At 47.4% G+C, this 17,929-nt stretch overlaps 1 protein-coding gene across 1 annotated transcript; it reads right to left on the bottom strand.

Moving 5' to 3' along the window:
• Positions 1 to 511: 511 nt before the first annotated feature.
• rpl37a (ribosomal protein L37a) lies at positions 512 to 8,890 on the bottom strand (the record flags this gene model as incomplete). Its single annotated transcript, XM_060827710.1, has 3 exons — positions 512 to 655; positions 5,381 to 5,463; positions 8,741 to 8,890. Coding segments are annotated over 3 exons (297 nt in total), but the record flags the coding sequence as incomplete, so codon positions are not given.
• Positions 8,891 to 17,929: the final 9,039 nt, after the last annotated feature.

Here is a 17,929-nt window from a genome sequence, read left to right as displayed (position 1 = left end):
TACATTGGCCAATTACCAACTTCCACAAAGACTAGGATTATGCTATACACGATTAGCCATGGATTTGGGGGAAGGCAAAAGTATGAGAATATCTGTGGAAACTGAAGTTATATTTCCTTAAAATAAACTGGACTTTAACTCCAAAGTATTAGTGGGGTTAAGGGTTAAAAGTTTAAACTAAAGCCAAAACTAAAATTTAGATTTCTAAGTACCACTAGAAAAAAAATCTTCAAAACTTCATCACATTAACAAGATAGCTGCACTTTCAGCAAGATATCTTTCTTAACTGTGATAACAAAATAGTGGAACTTTAGTGTAGGAATCAATTTGGAAGTAATTATTTAATGCTACTCTTAAAACAGCTACAGGCCTTTTCCTCCAACTCAGTCAAAATGCTTTACCTCTCATATCAGTAAAATCAAATTCAGACTCCTCGGAGATCACCGCATCAAAATGAACAGTTAACAGGTAAAACACAGCTACTGTTCAATCACTGACTAATAAGCAGTGGTGCCTTTTCATTTAAACTTTTATTAACAAGTCTGCTGACACATGCATCTCTGGAAAAGATCAAAACTCCCCAGCCACTGCTCACTGATCCTTCAACTCCCGCAGTCGGCGAATTGCAGACTTCACTGTAACAGCCGAGGTGGTACTGGCAGAGATAAAAAAGGGGAAAAACAAGAGTTTGTCAGAGTAAAACTGCCACAAACACACCAGAGCCAGATCACACTTGGCAAAACAAGGTAAGCCAACATATCACAACAGCAAACAGTGCCAACACAGTTGGTAAAAAGGAACTGCTGTCACTTTTATAATACCCTTCATGATCTTAGAATTTTCTATTGAGATTGAAACATCACCACCATATAGGAGAAAGCAAGGACTGCAGATCAGGGTTGAAAGTGTGGGGCAGGTCAGGAGCATCCGAGAAGGAGCTCCTCGGATGCTGCCTGAACTGCTATGCTCTTCCAGCACCACTAATCCAGAATCAGAGAAGGAGAGTTGATGTTTTGGGCATAAGAAATGTGGGGAGGGGGCCTCCTCAATCATCAAATCCTAGCCACTGATGCCTGGAGGAAGAACGCTTCATTTTCTGCCTTAGATCCTCCGACCACATGCAGCATCAATGTCAATTTCACCAGTTTCCTCATCTACCCCACCCTACCTCGGCCCAGAATCAACCTTCCAACTCAGCACTGCCCTCCCTACCCATCTTCGTTCCTACCTATCCACTCCAAACTATCACCATCACCCCTCCTCCCAACTTCATCTATCTATCGCCTTCCAGGCTACCTTCCCTGAGCCCCACACTCCACCTATTTATCTCCGGCCCCACGCTCCTTCTCCCCTCCCCCAAATTCCTGAAGGGCTAAGGCCTGAAATGTCAACTCTTCTGCTCCTCGGATGCTGCCTGACTCACTGTGCTTTTCCAGTGCAACACTGTGCAGCCATATAGGAGACATAAGTAGCTTAATTCAGTCATTTGGTAGCACAGAATTTGAGTTGTTAAAAAAAAATCTTGAAGCTTCTGCTCTTTTGAATTCAAGGAGAAAAGCTTATTTACACGACAAATTGTCGTTCTTCAGAAAGACAATATATGCTCAGGAAGAATCCAGACAGACCATAAGGTACAAAAACAGAATGAGGCCATTCAATGATGGCTAATACAGTTCTCATCCCATTCTCCTGCCTTCTTCCTGTAACCTTTAATCCCCCTACGATTCAAGAATATATCTGCCTCAGTCTCAAATACATTCACAACTTGGTCTCCACAGCCTTCTGCAGCAATGAGGTCCACAGAATCACCACATTCTGGCAGAAGAAATTCCTCCTCACCACAGCTCTAAAGGGATGTTCCTTAACTGCGAGGCTGTGCCCCAGGTCCCAGCGTCTTTGACTAATGGAAACATTTTCTCTATGTCCGCTCTTTCCAGGCCTCTCAGTATCTTGCAAGTTTCAACCAGATGCCACACCCACCCTTCTAAATCCTATTGAGGACACCGAATGTCCTCAACTGCTGCTCAAATGATAAGCCTTTCATTCCTGGGCTCATTCTTATAAACCTCCTTAAACACCAGCACATCCTTTCCTAGACACAGGCTGCTGCTCACTTTTCCAAATGCAGTCTGACCACAACCGTACACAGCCTCAGCAGTACCTCCCTGCCCTTGTTTTCTCGCCCTCTTGAATGCCAACATTTATTTTGTTCTTGGTGCTTAAGGCCAATGCAATGATCACTGGAACAGGAAATTCGACGTTTCGGGCATAAGCCCTTCATCAGGAATGAGGGAAGTGTGTCCAGCAGGCTAAGATAAAAGGTAGGGAGGAGGGACTTGGGGGAGGGGCAGTGGAGATGTGATAGGTGGAAGGAGGTCAAGGTGAGGGTGATAGGCCGGAGTGGGGTGGGGGCAGAGGTCAGGAAGAAGATTGCAGGTTAGGAGGGCGGTGCTGAGTTCAAGGGAATCGACTGAGACAAGGTGGGGGGAGGGGAAATGAGGAAACTGGAGAAATCTGAGTTCATTCCTTGTGGTTGGAGGGTTCCCAGGCAGAAGAAGAGGCGCTCTTCCTCCAACCGTCATGTTGTGTTCTGGCGATGGAGGAGTCCAAGGACCTGCATGTCCTCGGTGGAGTGGGAGGGGGAGTTGAAGTGTTGAGCCACGGGGTGGTTGGGTTGGTTTGTCCGGGCGTCCCAGAGGTGTTCCCTGAAGCGTTCTGCAAGTAGGCGGCCTGTCTCCCCAATATAGAGGAGGCCACATCGGGTGCAGCGGATGCAATAGATGATGTGTGTGGAGGTGCAGGTGAATTTGTGGCGGATGTGGAAGGATCCCTTGGACCTTGGAGAGAGGTAAGGGAGGAGGTGTGGACGCAAGTTTTGCATTTCTTGCGGTTGCAGGGGAAGGTGCCGGGAGTGGAGGTTGGGTTGGTGGGGGGTGTGGACCTGATGAGGGAGTCATGGAGGGTGTGGTCTTTTCAGAACGCTGATAGGGGAGGGGAGGGAAATATGTCCCTGGTGGTGGGGTCCGTTTGGAGATGGCGGAAATGACGGCGGATGATATGCTGTATACGAAGGTTGGTGGGGTGGTAGGTGAGAACCAGTGGGGTTCTATCCTGGTGGCAGTTGGAGGGGCGGGGCTCAAGGGCGGAGGAGCAGTAAGTGGAGGAGATGCGGTGGAGGGCATCATCGATCACGTCTGGGGGGAATCTGCAGTCTTTGAAGAAGGAGGCCATCTGGGCTGTATGGTGTTGGAACTGGTCCTCCTGGGAGCAGATGCGGCGGAGACGAAGGAATTGGGAATATGGGATGGTGTTTTTACAGGGGGCAGGGTGGGAGGAGGTGTAGTCTAGGTAGCTGTGGGAGTCAGTCGGTTTATAGTAGATGTCTGTGTTGATTCGGTCGCCAGAGATAGAAATGGAAAGGTCTAGGAACTCCCCCTCCCACTCCACCAAGGACATGCAGGTCCTTGGACTCCTCCATCACCAGAACATAACAACATGACGGTTGGAGGAAGAGCGCCTGCTGGACACACTTTCCTCATTCCTGATGAAGGGCTTATGCCCAAAACGTCGAATTTCCTGTACCTTGGATGCTGCCTGACCTGCTGCGCTTTAACCAGCAACACATTTTCAGCTTTGATCTCCAGCATCTGCAGACCTCACTTTTTACTCAATGCAATGATCAGATCATTTGAAACAAAGCAAAAAATTGCAGATGCTGGAAAAATGAAATAAGAACATTCAGGTGCAGCAACATCAACTGAGAGCCAGCGCGAGAGAGAGAGAGAGAGAAAGAGAAAGACAACGCGAGAGAGAGAGAGAGAGAGAGAAAGACAACGCAAGAGAGAGAGAGAGAGAGAGAGAGAGAAAGACAACGCGAGAGAGAGAGAGAGAGAGAGAGAAAGACAACGCGAGAGAGAGAGAGAGAGAAAGACAACGCGAGAGAGAGAGAGAGAGAGAGAGAGAGAGAAAGACAACGCGAGAGAGAGAAAGACAACGCGAGAGAGAGAGAGACAGAGAGAAAGACAACGCGAGAGAGAGAGTTGATGCAAGAATGCCTGAAGAGACATCAACCTGTAATGTTAACTGCTCAAATCTGACAACATGGCACTCCTTCAGCATCGGCCACTCCACAGACACAGGTAATATCCAGGCTGGATTGACAAGTGCCAAGTAACATTAGAGCCACACAAGTGCCAGACAATAACCATCTCCAATAAAGGATGATTTAACTCTTGCCCTTGACATTCAATGGCATTATTATTACTCAATCCCACATTTAACTAATGAGAAGGAATTGAACTGGTCCAGCCATATAAGGGAAGGCACTGGCATGGAGGTAACAGAATACAGAGGAACCTCACTTATGTGACATTCGATTATCCCAATATTGGATTTTCTGGCAAGATCCTGATGCTTGACTAAACCATGATATTCAGCATTCAATTATCCAGAATTCCATTAACTGAATGAAATACCCCCTGCCCGTGATCTTCGAATAATCAAAGTTCCTCTGTAAATAATCCAAAACCCGATGGTATAAAGCTGATGACCAAGGTGCATTTGGTGGTATTTGAATTGAAAAAAAAATCCAAAATTCAACATCTAATAGTGACAACATAACCATTAATAACTGTAAGGCAGTCTGGTTCACTAATATCCTTTAGGGCAGGAAATCCGCTCTCCATACCTAGTCTGGCAAATCTGTGCTATTAGGGAAAAGAAATAATACTGACCTAGCTAGTGATATCTAATCCAATGAATGAATTTTTACAAGTGTAGACAAGCAGGCCAGGGAGTGGAATTCCATGGCAAGTAACCCCCTCCTCAAAGTCTCCCTAATAGTACTGCAGGTGTTCTTGAACCACTGTAGTCTTTGGGGTCAAGAAGACTGTTCATCACCATCATCTTCCCCACGCCAATAAATGCTGGACCAGCTAAGTTTTTAAAATAAATCCATTCACAGGATGTGATGTCACTGGCAGGGCAAGCATTTATTGCCCAGCAATAATTACCCAGAGGGCAGTTAGAGGGCAACCACTTTGCTGTAGATCTGGTGTGACATGTCAGCCAGCCCTGCTAAGAACCAGCAGTTTCCTGTGCTAAAAGGACACCAGTGAACTACACGCATTTTTACAACAATCGACAATGGATTCACGGTCATCATTCGATTCTTAATTCCAGATTTTTATTTAACTCAAATTTCACCATTTGCCATGGCAGGATTTGAACCTAGGTCAGTGAATAAATAGTGTAATGTTAACAATACTAGGTCATTGCCTAAGTCCCAATTCTCCACCGTTTGTGCACAACACTGCTTCCAATCCCAACCAAACCCAGTGTTCCACCTTCCAACCTGCCCCAGTGAGAACTGTTCACTTACTTGTAGGCCCAAGCCCCTCCGGCTACTGTTTTCATACAGGATCCACAATGCCAGATGCCAACAGCCCTCCTCTTCATCTTTGTCTGAAGCAGCAAGATAGGGGTCAATCAGAACTGGAATATCATGCAATCGAGCTCAAAAGCACAGTCATTCAGCATGGAACCAGACCATTCGTTCCACGCTAATTATGTTCCCAAACTAAACTAGTCCCATTTGCCTGCATGTGCCCCACATTCCTGTAAACCTTTGTTATTCATGCAAGTATATTTTAAAATGTTGTCATTGTACCTGCATCCACCATACCCATTCCACATACAAATAACAGTGTAAAAAGGCTGCCCCTTATCAACTTTTAAAAACTTTCTCTTCTCACCTTAAAAATATGCCGCACTTTTGACCCCCCCTTGCCAAAACAGGAACTGTAAAACCTGCGCCCACACCTCCTCCCTCACCTCCATCCAAGGCCCCAAAGGAGCATTCCACATCCAAAGTTTCACCTGCACATCTACCAATGTCATTTATTGTATCCGTTGCTCCCGATGCGGTCTCCTCTACATTGGGGAGACTGGACACCTCCTAGCAGAGGGCTTTAGGGAACATCTCCAAGACACACGCACCAATCAACTACACCGCCTTCTGGCCCAACATTTCAACTCCCCCTCCCACTCTGCCGTGGACATGAAGGTCCTGGGCCTCCTTCACCGCCGCTCCCTCACCACCAGACGCCTGGAGGAAGAACGCCTCATCTTCCGCCTCAGAACACTTCAACCCCAGGGCATCAATGTGGACTTCACCAGTTTCCTCATTCCCCCCCCACCTCACCCCAGCTCCAACCTTCCAGCTCAGCACCATCCCCATGACCTGTCTATCTTCCTTTCCACCTATCCATTCCACCTTCCTCTCTCTCCTATCACCTCTACACCCACCCCCATTCACCTATTGTACTCTATGCTACTTTCTCCCCAGCTTCCATTCATTTATTACACTCTGCAGGCACCCTGCCTCTATTCTTGATGAAGGGCTTTTGCCCGAAACGTCGATTTTTTTTGCTCCTCGGATGCTGCCTGACCTGCTGTGCTTTCCCAGCACCACTCTAATCTAGACTCGGATTTCCAGCATCTGCAGTCCTTGTTTCTACCTAGTTGATTTTAACCCTCTGGGTGAAGAAGTTCCTTTGCAGTTCAGGTCTAAACCTGCTTCCTCTAATCTCGAGGCCATGCCCTCTTGTCCTAGTTTCACCTACCTGTGGAAACATTCTATTTTATTGATTCCCTTCATTAACTTTAAATGTTCCAATAGGATCCTCCCTCATTCTTCTGAATTCCAAGGAATATAATCCCAATCTACTCAGCCTCTCCCCATAAGCCAATGCCCTCAACTCTGGAATCAACTGAGTGCACCTCCTCTGCACCACCTCTAGTGCCAGTACATCCTTTCTTAAGGAGACAAAATCTGCACACAGTACTCAAGGTGTGGCCTCACCAGCACCCTGTACAGCTGTAACATTACCTCTCAGCCTTTAAACTCAACCCCTTTAGCATTCCATTTGCCTTCCTAATTACTTATTGTACCTGCAGACCAACATTCTGTGATTCAAATAATAATCTATTTTACTGTTACTCTGGCCAAAATGAATGACTTCATATTTACTAACATTGTATTCCATCTGCCAGACCTTTGCCCATTTACTCAATGTACCTATGTTCCTTTGCAAAGTTTCACAGCCCTCTGCACTTTGCTCTGCCACTCATCTTCGTATCATTGACAAATTTTGACACAGTACACGTGGTCCCCAATTCCAATTCATCGATATAAATTGTACATAATTGTGGTCCTAAGTGATCCCTGAGGCACACCATTGGTTACTGATTGTACTCATTTATGGGTAAAAAGTGAGGTCTGCAGATGCTGGAGATCACAGCTGAAAATGTGTTGCTGGTTAAAGCACAGCAGGTCAGGCAGCATCCAAGGAATAGGAAATTCGACGTTTCGGGCCAGGGCCCTTCATCAGGAATGAGGAGAGGGTGCCAGGCAGGCTAAGATAAAAGGTAGGGAGGAGGGACTTGGGGGAGGGGCGATGGAGATGTGATAGGTGGAAGGAGGTCAAGGTGAGGGTGATAGGCCGGAGTGGGGTGGGGGCGGAGAGGTCAGGAAGAAAATTGCAGGTTAGGAGGGCGGTGCTGAGTTTAAGGGAATCGACTGAGACAAGGTGGGGGGAGGGGAAATGAGGAAACTGGAGAAATCTGAGTTCATCCCTTGTGGTTGGAGGGTTCCCAGGCGGAAGATGAGGCGCTCCTCCTCCAGCCGTCGTGTTGTTATGTTCTGGTGATGGAGGAGTCCAAGGACCTGCATGTCTTTGGTGCAGTGGGAGGGAGAGTTAAAGTGTTGAGCCACGGGGTGGTTGGGTTGGTTTGTCCGGGCGTCCCAGAGGTGTTCCCTGAAGTGTTCTGCAAGTAGGCGGCCTGTCTCCCCAATATAGAGGAGGCCACATCGGGTGCAGCGGATGCAATAGATGATGTGAGTGGATTCTGCAAGTAGGCGGCCCGTCTCCCCAATATAGAGGAGACGGGCCGCTTACTTGCGGAATGCTTCAGAGAACACCTCAGGGACGCCCGGACCAACCAACCCAACCACCCCGTGGCTCAACACTTTAACTCTCCCTCCCACTCCACCGAGGACATGCAGGTCCTTGGACTCCTCCACCAGCAGAACACAACTACACGACGGTTGGGGGAGGAGCGCCTCATCTTCCGCCTGGGAACCCTCCAACCACAAGGGAGGAACTCAGATTTCTCCAGTTTCCTCATTTCCCCTCCCCCCACCTTGTCTCAGTCGATTCCCTCGAACTCAGCACCGCCCTCCTAACCTGCAATCTTCTTCCTGACCTCTCCGCCCCCACCCCACTCCGGCCTATCACCCTCACCTTGACCTCCTTCCACCTATCCCATCTCCAACGCCCCTCCCCCTAGTCCCTCCTCCCTACCTTTTATCTCAGCCTGCTGTACACACTCTCCTCATTCCTGATGAAGGGCTCTGGCCTGAAGCGTCGATCCCCCTGCTCCCTGGATGCTGCCCCTGAACCAGCAGCACATTCTCAGCTGGTACTCACTAATCCCCGCTATCTGCTTCTCGCCAGTCAGCCAGCCCTCTCTTCATGGTAATACTCCCCCCATAACACCACACACCGCGGGGGGGGGGGGGGGGGGGGGGATCACGGGGTGTCACTGGGGGGTCCTCTCCCTCTCCCCCTCCCTCCTCCCCCAGCCCCCTCCTCCCTCACCCCCCCCCGCCCCCAGCCCCCTCCCTCACCCCCCCCTCCCCCAGCCCCCCGCCCCCTCCCTCTCTCCCCCGCCCCCGGACCTTGCCGCAGAACGAGCAGGTGTACTTGGCGTGCTGGCTGATCTCGATCTTCTTCACCATCTTGCGGAGGGACGCTCCGTACCGGGTCCCGTACTTGCCCACGATGCCCACCTTCTTGGTCCGCTTGGCCTGGAAGATAAACACCGCGGATCAGAGCACAGCCCCGGAGCCCGCGCTAGGCCCCAGATCCTCCCCATACCCTGACCCCTTCACTCCATAACCGACTCCCCGATTAGCGGGAGGTGTAAGGCGGACCCCCGGGAGCTGTGCGGCAGCCGATGGTTCCCGGAGAGTCCGGATGGAGGCGGATTGCGGCCCGGGCCCGGGATCTACTTCCAGGGACACTCACCATCTTGAGAGCAGAGAGGGCGGGACCTAGTGCGCACGCGCTATAAGGGCCGTACCACGCGTGCGCAAACTGCTGCCCGGGATTTAAAGGCGCAGGGTCCTCACGTCTTAAAGAGACAGTGACAGATGTACAACCCTCACCTCCAACTTTCTTCATGATCCTTGGCAGGGCTGCTTCAGTTACTTCTCCACTGTTTGCTGTAATTTGTTCACGTTTTGAAGAGACTGGGGTGGACAAGGTCAAAAATGAAACAATACCAGGTTATGGTCAACTAGGTAAAAAGAATGACTGCAGATGCTGGAAACTAGAGTCCAGATTAGAGTGGTGCTGGAAAAGCACAGCAGATCAGGCAGCATCCGAGGAGCAGGAAAATCGACGTTTCAGGCAAAAGCCCTTCATCAGGAATTATTGCTCCTGAACTGCTGTGCTTTTCCAGCACCACTCTAATCTGGATACCAGGTTATAGTCCAACAGGTTTATTTGAAATTGCAAGCTTTCAGAACTCCATTTCTTCCACATCTAGTCTAATAATGACCCTGAAATCACTGACAATTGATGCAAAGAACCATCTCGTTCACTAATGTCCTTCAGAGAAGGAAATCTGCAGAATTTGGAGATCTGAAATAAAAACAGCTAGAGAAGCATGTGGTATTAACACTACACAGTTAATCCAGAAATTCATAGGACATACAACATAGAAAAGTATAGCACAGACCAGGCTCTTTGGTCCACAAACTTGTGCTGAGGATTATTCCTAATGTAAAATAACCTACACAGCCCTCAACTCACTGCTATCCATGTGCATGTCCAGAGTCATTTAAATGTCCCTAATGACTCTGTTTCCACCACCACTGCTGGCAATGCAATCCATGCATTCACAACCTAACTCTTATGTCCCCTCTATACCTTCCTCCTAATATCTTAAAACTATGACCCCTCATGCCAGTCAGTCCTGCCCTGGGGAAAAGTCTCTGGCTATTGACTCTATCCATGTCTCACATTACCTTGTTTACCTCAATCAAGACACCTCTCTTTCTCATTCTCTCCAGAGAGAAAAGTCCAAGCTTATTCAACTTCTCTTCATAAGACAAGTTCTCCAGTCCAGGCATATCCTGGTAAACCTTCTTTGCACTCTCTCCAAAGCCTCCGTATATTTTCTATAATAGGGTGACCAGAACTGGACACAATATTCCAAGTGTGGTCTCACCAGGGTCTTTTGTAGAGCTGTAGCAAAACCTCACAGCTCTTAAACTCGACCCCCCCCGTCAATGAAAGCCAAAACACCAACAGCTTTCTTAACAACCCTATCCACTTTGGTGGCAACTTTGAGGGATCCATGTACTTGAACACCAAGATCCCTCTGTTCCTCCACACTGCCAAGAATCCTGTCAGCAATGAAACTCCACCCCGCCCCCTTTTACTTCCCTCCCTGTCCTGTCTGAAGCATCGATATCCTGGAACATTTAATTGCCAATCATCATGCCCTTCCTTCAACCAAGTCTCTGTGATTGCAATAACATCATAGTCCCAGGCACCAATCCAAGCCCTAAGTTCATCTGCCTTACGCACTATACTCCTTACATTAAAGTAGATACATTTCAGGCCCCCAGTTCTTTTGCACTCATCTGCTCTCTGCCTACTCTTCTCTTTATTAATGCTATCTTCATGATCCTTACAGTCTCCAGTCTCCACCTCGCTACCTACTTGTCTTCTCTTCTGGTTCTCTTCTGCCACATTAGTTTAAAACCTCCCCAACAACAGTAGCAAAAACTCCCATGAGCACATTGGTTTTAGTCTGGTTCAGATGTAGACCATCCATTTTGTAATAGTCCCACCTTTCCCTGAACCGGTCCCAATGTCCAACAAATCTGAACCCCTCTCTCCTACACCATCTCTCAAGCCACTTGTTCATCCTGCCTAGTGTTTCATTTCTACCCTGGCTACCACATGGCACTGGGAGTAATCCCGAGGTCCCTGTCTTTGAGATCCTCCTCTTTAACTTCTCTCCTAGCTCCTTGAATTCTTCTTTCAAGACTTCATCTCATTTTCTACTTATATCGTTGGTGCCAAGACAACTGGCTGTTTACTCTCCCCCTTTTAGAATGTTCTTCAGCTGATCGGTGACATCCCTGACCCGAGCACCTTGGAGGCAACATACCACCCGGGAGTCCTGTTTTCGGCCACAGAACCGTTATCTACTCCCCTCACAATAGAATCCCCTATGACTGTGGCCCTACGAGTCTTTTTCCTGCCCTTCTGAACACGATACCATAACGATACCTGACAACTGCTGCCCTCCCCTGGTGAGCCATCTTCCCCAACAGTATCCAAAACAATATACCTGTCTTGGAGGGAGATGACGCAGGGGATAGCTACACTGCCTTACTACTCTTTTTCTGTCTTTTGGTCACCCATTCACTGTCTCCCTCAGCAATTCTAGTCTGTGGTGTGACCAGTTCACTAAACGTGCTACCCACGACCTCCTCAGCATCTCGGATGCTCCACAGTGAGTCCATCCGCAGCTCCACAGCTGTCATGTGGTCAAAGAGCAGCAGCTGGACACATTCCTTGCAAATGTAAGAGTCAGGAACGTTAGATACATGTCTGAGCTCCCACATCAAGCAAGAGGCACAGGCTACTGGTCTGGGGTCCCCTGCCATTGTAAGCTTAGCTTTATATGAACTAACTAAAAACAAACAATGCACTTAAATACATGAAAAAGAAAGATGAAGAAAAAAATAAAAGCCTTACCTTACAGAGTCTTTTTCTTCCAGTTAGGTGGGGGTGGGGGTGGGGGTGGGGGGGGGGGGGGGGGGGGGGGGGTGTGGGAGGGAGATATTACACGTGTAGTATCTCGGGTTTAGCCACAGCCCAAATATAAATTAAGCCCTTACCTTCCCAGCAGTCCTCACTTCACTCCTCCTTCTCTACTCACGGCGCTGTAAAAATGGAGGCCCGACTCCCCAGGTAAGTTCCATTTTAAGTGGGAAAACTTACCCTTCTCGGCAGCCCTCACCTATGAATGAGCCTACCATGGGGAACCTTATGAAATGCCTTGCTGAAGTCCATATACACCACATCCACTGCTCGACCTTCGTCCACCTGTCTTGTCAGCTCCTCAAAGAACTCAGTAAGATTAGTGAGGCATGACCAACCCCTCACAAAGCCATGCTGACTACCTTTAATCACCCTATGCGTTTCCAAATAGTCATAAATCCTATCCCTCAGAATTCTTTCCAAAACCTTGCTGACCACAGACGTACGACTAACTGGTCTGTAATTGCCAGGGATTTCCCTATTACCCTTCTTGAACAGAGGAACAGCATTTGCCTCCTTCCAATCCTCTGGTACGAACTCCCGTGGAGAGTGAGGAAGCAAAGATCTTTGCCAGCGGCTTAGCAACTTCCTTTCTCGCTTCCCGGAGCAGCCTCGGATAAATCTGATCTGGCCCTGGGGACTTAGCAATCTTAATGTTTGCCAAAATTTCCACTGCGTCAACTTCATCAATCTTGATCTGGTCAAGAGTGTATCCCAGCTAAGTTTTCATTTATAACAAGTTCCCTTTCCTTGATGAAAACTGAAGTAAAAAAACTCATTTAGGACTTCCCCTATCTGCTCAGATTCCATGCACAAGTTCCCTACGTTATCCCTGACGCCCTACCTTCTCCCTGATCATTCTCTTATTCCTCACGTATGAGTAAAATGCCTTTGGGTTCTCCCTAATCCTTCCGGCCAAGCCTTTATCGTGCCCTCTCCTGGCTCTCCTCAATCCATTTCTAAGCTCCTTTCTAGCAAACCTGTAATCCTCTAAAGCTGCGCTAGATCCTTGCTTTCTCCACCTTATGTAATCTGCCTTCTTCCTTTTGATGAGAAGCTCCTCTGTTCTCATTATCCAAGGTTTCTTAACCTTACCCCTTCTTACCTGTCTCAGAGAAACAAATTTGTGCATCACTCGCAACAACTGCTCCTTAAACAGTCTCCACATGTCTGCTGTGCTTTTAATGTGGACCAATTGCTCCCAGCCTGTACATCCCAACTCCTGTCTGATAGCGGCAACGTTTCCTTTTCCCCAATTAAATATCCTCCCTTGGTAACAGCTCCTTTCCCTTACCAAGGCTATGGTAAATCTGAGGCAGTTGTGGTCACTGTCACCAAAGCGTCTTCCCATCGCAAGATCTGAAACCTGTCCTGGCTCATTGCCGAGCACCAAATCCGAAATGACCTCTCTCCTCATTGGCCTGTCTACATACTCACTCCTGGGCACACCTGAGAAAACGGCTCCATCCAAACCAAGTGCACTAAGGAGATTCCAATTGATACTGGGAATGTTGAAGACACCCATAACAACAATCCTGCTACAAGTCTTTGCAGTCATATGTACTTCTTGTCAGATGTGTGAGTTTAAAGAGAGTTTAAGAGAGTATATCTGCCATAAATGCTGTTGGATGCGAATCCTATCATAAGGAGTGGATCGGTTGGAGAGACAGATAGAAGTGATGAGGAATTTGCAATAGCAGCAGTATGTGATGGATGGCAGTTATAGGAAGGGGGACAAGTCTCAGATACAGTCACATAGAAGGGTTAACTCCAGGAAGGCTAAGAGGTAGGCACCTAGGGCAGGAGTCTATTGTGGATATACCCATTTCAAACAGGTATACTGTTCTGGAAAATGTAGGGGGTGATGGATTCTCAGGGGAATGTAACATGAACAGCCTAGTTTCTGGTGTTGAGACTGGCTCTAATGCAACTAGGAGTATGTCGGCTTCCAAGACCATCAACAGTGTTAGGGGATTCTATAGTCCAAGGTACAGACAGACGTTTCTGTGACCAGCAGAAAAAAATCAGAATGGTGTGTTGTTTCCCTGGTGCCAGGATCAAGGATGTCTCAGAGAGGGGGCAGAATGTTCTCACGGGGCAGAGGGGCCAGCAGGAGGTCATTGTCCACATTGGAACCAACGACATTGGAAGGGAAAAGGTTGAGATTCTGAAGGGAGATTACAGAGAGTTAGGCAGAAATTTAAAAAGGAGGGTAGTAATGTCTGGATTACTCCCAGTGCTACAAGCTAGTGAGGACAGGGTAGGAGGATAGAGCAGATGAACGCATGGCTGAGGAGCTGGTGTATGGAAGAAGGATTCACATTTTTGGATCATTGGAATCTCTTTTGGGGTAGAAGTGACCTGTACAAGAAAGACGGATTGCACCTAAATTGGAAGGGGACTAATATACTGGCAGGGAGATTTGCTAGAGCTATTCGGGAGGATTTAAACTAGTAAGGTTGGTGTGGGGGGGGGGGGGGGGGGGGGCAGATCCAAGGAGATGGTGAAGAAAGAGATCAATCTGATATGGGTACAGTTGAGAAGAGACGTGAGTCAAACAGTCAGGGCAGGCAGGGACAAGGTAGGACTAATAAATTAAACTGCGTTTATTTCAACTCAGGGGGCCTAACAGGGAAGGCAGATGAACTCAGGGCATGGTTAGGAACATGGGACTGGGATATCATAACATTTACAGAAACATGGCTCAGGAATGGGCTGGACTGGCAGCTTCATGTTCCAGGATACAAATGCTACAGGAACGATAGAAAGGGAAGCAAGAGAGATGGAGGGGTGGCATTTTTGATAAGGGATAGCATTACGGCTGTGCTGAGGGAGGATATTCCCAGAAATATATCCAGGGAAGTTATTTGGGTGGAACTGAGAAATAAAAAAGGGATGATCACCTTATTGGGATTGTATTTTCGACCCCCTAATAGTCAGAGGGAAATTGAGAAACAAACTTGTAAGGAGATCTCAGCTATCTGTAAGAATAATAGGGTAGTTATGGTAGGGGATTTTAACTTTCTAAACATCGACTGGGACTGCCATAGTGTTAAAGGTTTAGATGGAGAGGAATTTTTTAAGTGCATCCAAGACAATTGTCTGATTCAGTATGTGGATGTACCTACTAGAGAAGGTGCAAAACTTGACCTACTCTGAGGAAGTAATGAGGTGCCAGTGGAGGTGCACATGGAGCCAGCCACCATAATTCTATTAGTTTTAAAATATTGATGGAAAAGGATAGACCAGATCTAAAAGTTGAAGTTCTAAATTGGAGAAAGGCCAATTTTGACGGTATTAGGCAAGAACTTCCGAAAGCTGATTGGGGGCAGATGTTTGCAGGTAAAAGGACGGTTGGAAAGTGGGAAGCCTTCAGAAATGAGATAACAAGAATCCAGAGAAAGTATATTCCTGTCAGGGTGAAAGGGAAGGCTGGTAGGTATAGGGAATGCTGGATGACTAAAGAAATTGAGGGTTTGGTTAAGAAAAAGAAGGAAGCATATGTCAGGTACAGACAGGATAGATTGAGTGAATCCTTGGAAGAGTATAAAGGCAGTAGGAGTATACTTAAGAGGGAAATCAGGAGGGCAAAACGGGGACATGAGATAGCTTTGGCATATAGAATTAAGGAGATTCCAAAGGGGTTTTACAAATATATTAAGGACAAAAGGGTAACTAGGGAGAGGATAGGGGCCCTCAAAGATCCTGATGAAGGGCTTATGGTCGAAACGTCGAATTCCCTATTCCTGAGATGCTGCCTAACCTGCTGTGCTTTAACCAGCAACACATTTTCAGCCCTCAAAGATCAGCAAGGCGGCCTTTGTGTGGAACCACAGAAAATGGGGTAGATACAAAATGAATATTTTGCATCAGTATTTACTGTGGAAAAGGATATGGAAGATGTAGACTGCAGAGAAATAGATGGTGACATCTTGCAAAATGTCCAGATTACAGAAGAGGAAATGCTGGATGTCTTGAAATGGTTAAAAGTGGATAAGTCCGCAGAACCTGATCAGGTGTACTCGAGAACTCTGTGGGAAGCTAGAGAAGTGATTGCTGGGGCTCTTGCTGAGATATTTGTATCATCGACAGTCACAGGTGAGGTGCCAGAAGACTGGAGGTTGGCAAACATAGTGCCACTGTTTAACAAGGGCGGTAAAGACAAGCCAGGGAACTATATACTGGTGAGCCTGACCTCAGTGGTGGGCAAGTTGTTGGAGGGAATCCTGAGGGACAGGATGTGCATGTATTTGGAAAGGCAAGGACTGATCAGGGATAGTCAACATGGCTTTGTGCGTGGGAAATCATGTCTCACAAACTTGATTGAGTTTTTGAAGAAGTAACAAAGAAGATTGACGAGGGCAGAGCAGTAGATGTGATCTATATGGACTTCAGTAAGATGTTCAACAAGGTTCCCCATGGGAGACTGATTAACAAGGTTAGATCTCATGGAATACAGGGAGAACTAGCCATTTGGATACATTCCTGATGAAGGGCTTATGCTCGAAACGTCGAATTCCCTATTCCTTAGACATTCCTGATGAAGGGCTTATGCTCGAAACGTCGAATTCCCTATTCCTGAGACATTCCTGATGAAGGGCTTATGCTCGAAACGTCGAATTCCCTATTCCTGAGAACATCCCTGATGAAGGGCTTATGCTCAAAACGTCGAATTCCCTATTCCTGAGACATTCCTGATGAAGGGCTTATGCTCGAAACGTCGAATTCCCTATTCCTGAGACCATTCCTGATGAAGGGCTTATGCTCGAAACGTCGAATTCCCTATTCCTGAGAACATCCCTGATGAAGGGCTTATGCTCAAAACGTCGAATTCCCTATTCCTGAGACATTCCTGATGAAGGGCTTATGCTCGAAACGTCGAATTCCCTATTCCTGAGACCATTCCTGATGAAGGGCTTATGCTCGAAACGTCGAATTCCCTATTCCTGAGACATTCCTGATGAAGGGCTTATGCTCGAAACGTCGAATTCCCTATTCCTGAGAACATCCCTGATGAAGGGCTTATGCTCAAAACGTCGAATTCCCTATTCCTGAGACATTCCTGATGAAGGGCTTATGCTCGAAACGTCGAATTCCCTATTCCTGAGACCATTCCTGATGAAGGGCTTATGCTCGAAACGTCGAATTCCCTATTCCTGAGACATTCCTGATGAAGGGCTTATGCTCGAAATGTTGAATTCCCTATTCCTGAGACATTCCTGATGAAGGACTTATGCTCGAAACGTCGAATTCCCTATTCCTGAGATGCTGCCTGGCCTGCTGTGCTTTGACCAGCAACACATTTTCATTTGGATACAGAACTGGCTCAAAGGTAGAAGATAGAGGGTGGTGGTGGAGGGTAGTTTTTCAGACTGGAGGCCTGTGACCAGTGGAGTGCCACAAGGATCAGTGCTGGGTCCTCTACTTTTTGTCATTTACATAAATGATTTGGATGCGAGCATAAAAGGTACAGTTAGTAAGTTCACAGATGACACCAAAATTGGAGGTGTAATGGACAGCGAAGAGGGTTACCTCAGATTACAACAGGATCTGGACCAGATGGGCCAATGGGCTAAGAAGTGGCAGATGGAGTTTAATTCAGATAAATGCAAGTTGATGCATTTTGGGAAAGCAAATCTTAGCAGGACTTATACACTGAATGGTAAGGTCCTAGGGAGTGTTGCTGAATAGAGACCTTGGAGTGCAGGTTCATAGCTCCTTGAAAGTGGAGTCGCAGGTAGATAGGATAGTGAAGGTGATGTTTGGTATGCTTTGCTTTATTGGTCAGAGTATTGAGTGCAGGAGTTGTGAGGTCATGTTGTGGCTGTACAGGACATTGGTTAGGCCACTGTTGGAATATTGCGTGCAATTCTGGTCTCCTTCCTATCGGAAAGATGTTGTGAAACTTAAAAGGATTCAGAAAAGATTTACAAGGATGTTGCCAGGGTTGGAGGATTTGAGCTATAGGAAGAAGCTGAACAGGCTGGGTCTGTTTTCCCTGGAGCGTCGGAGGCTGAGGAGTG

Source organism: Hemiscyllium ocellatum, chromosome 7 (assembly GCF_020745735.1).
Source record: "Hemiscyllium ocellatum isolate sHemOce1 chromosome 7, sHemOce1.pat.X.cur, whole genome shotgun sequence".
NCBI lineage: Eukaryota > Metazoa > Chordata > Chondrichthyes > Orectolobiformes > Hemiscylliidae > Hemiscyllium > Hemiscyllium ocellatum.
The sequence above is the reverse complement of the archived record's forward strand: the minus strand, read 5'-3'. Positions and strand labels throughout refer to the sequence as shown.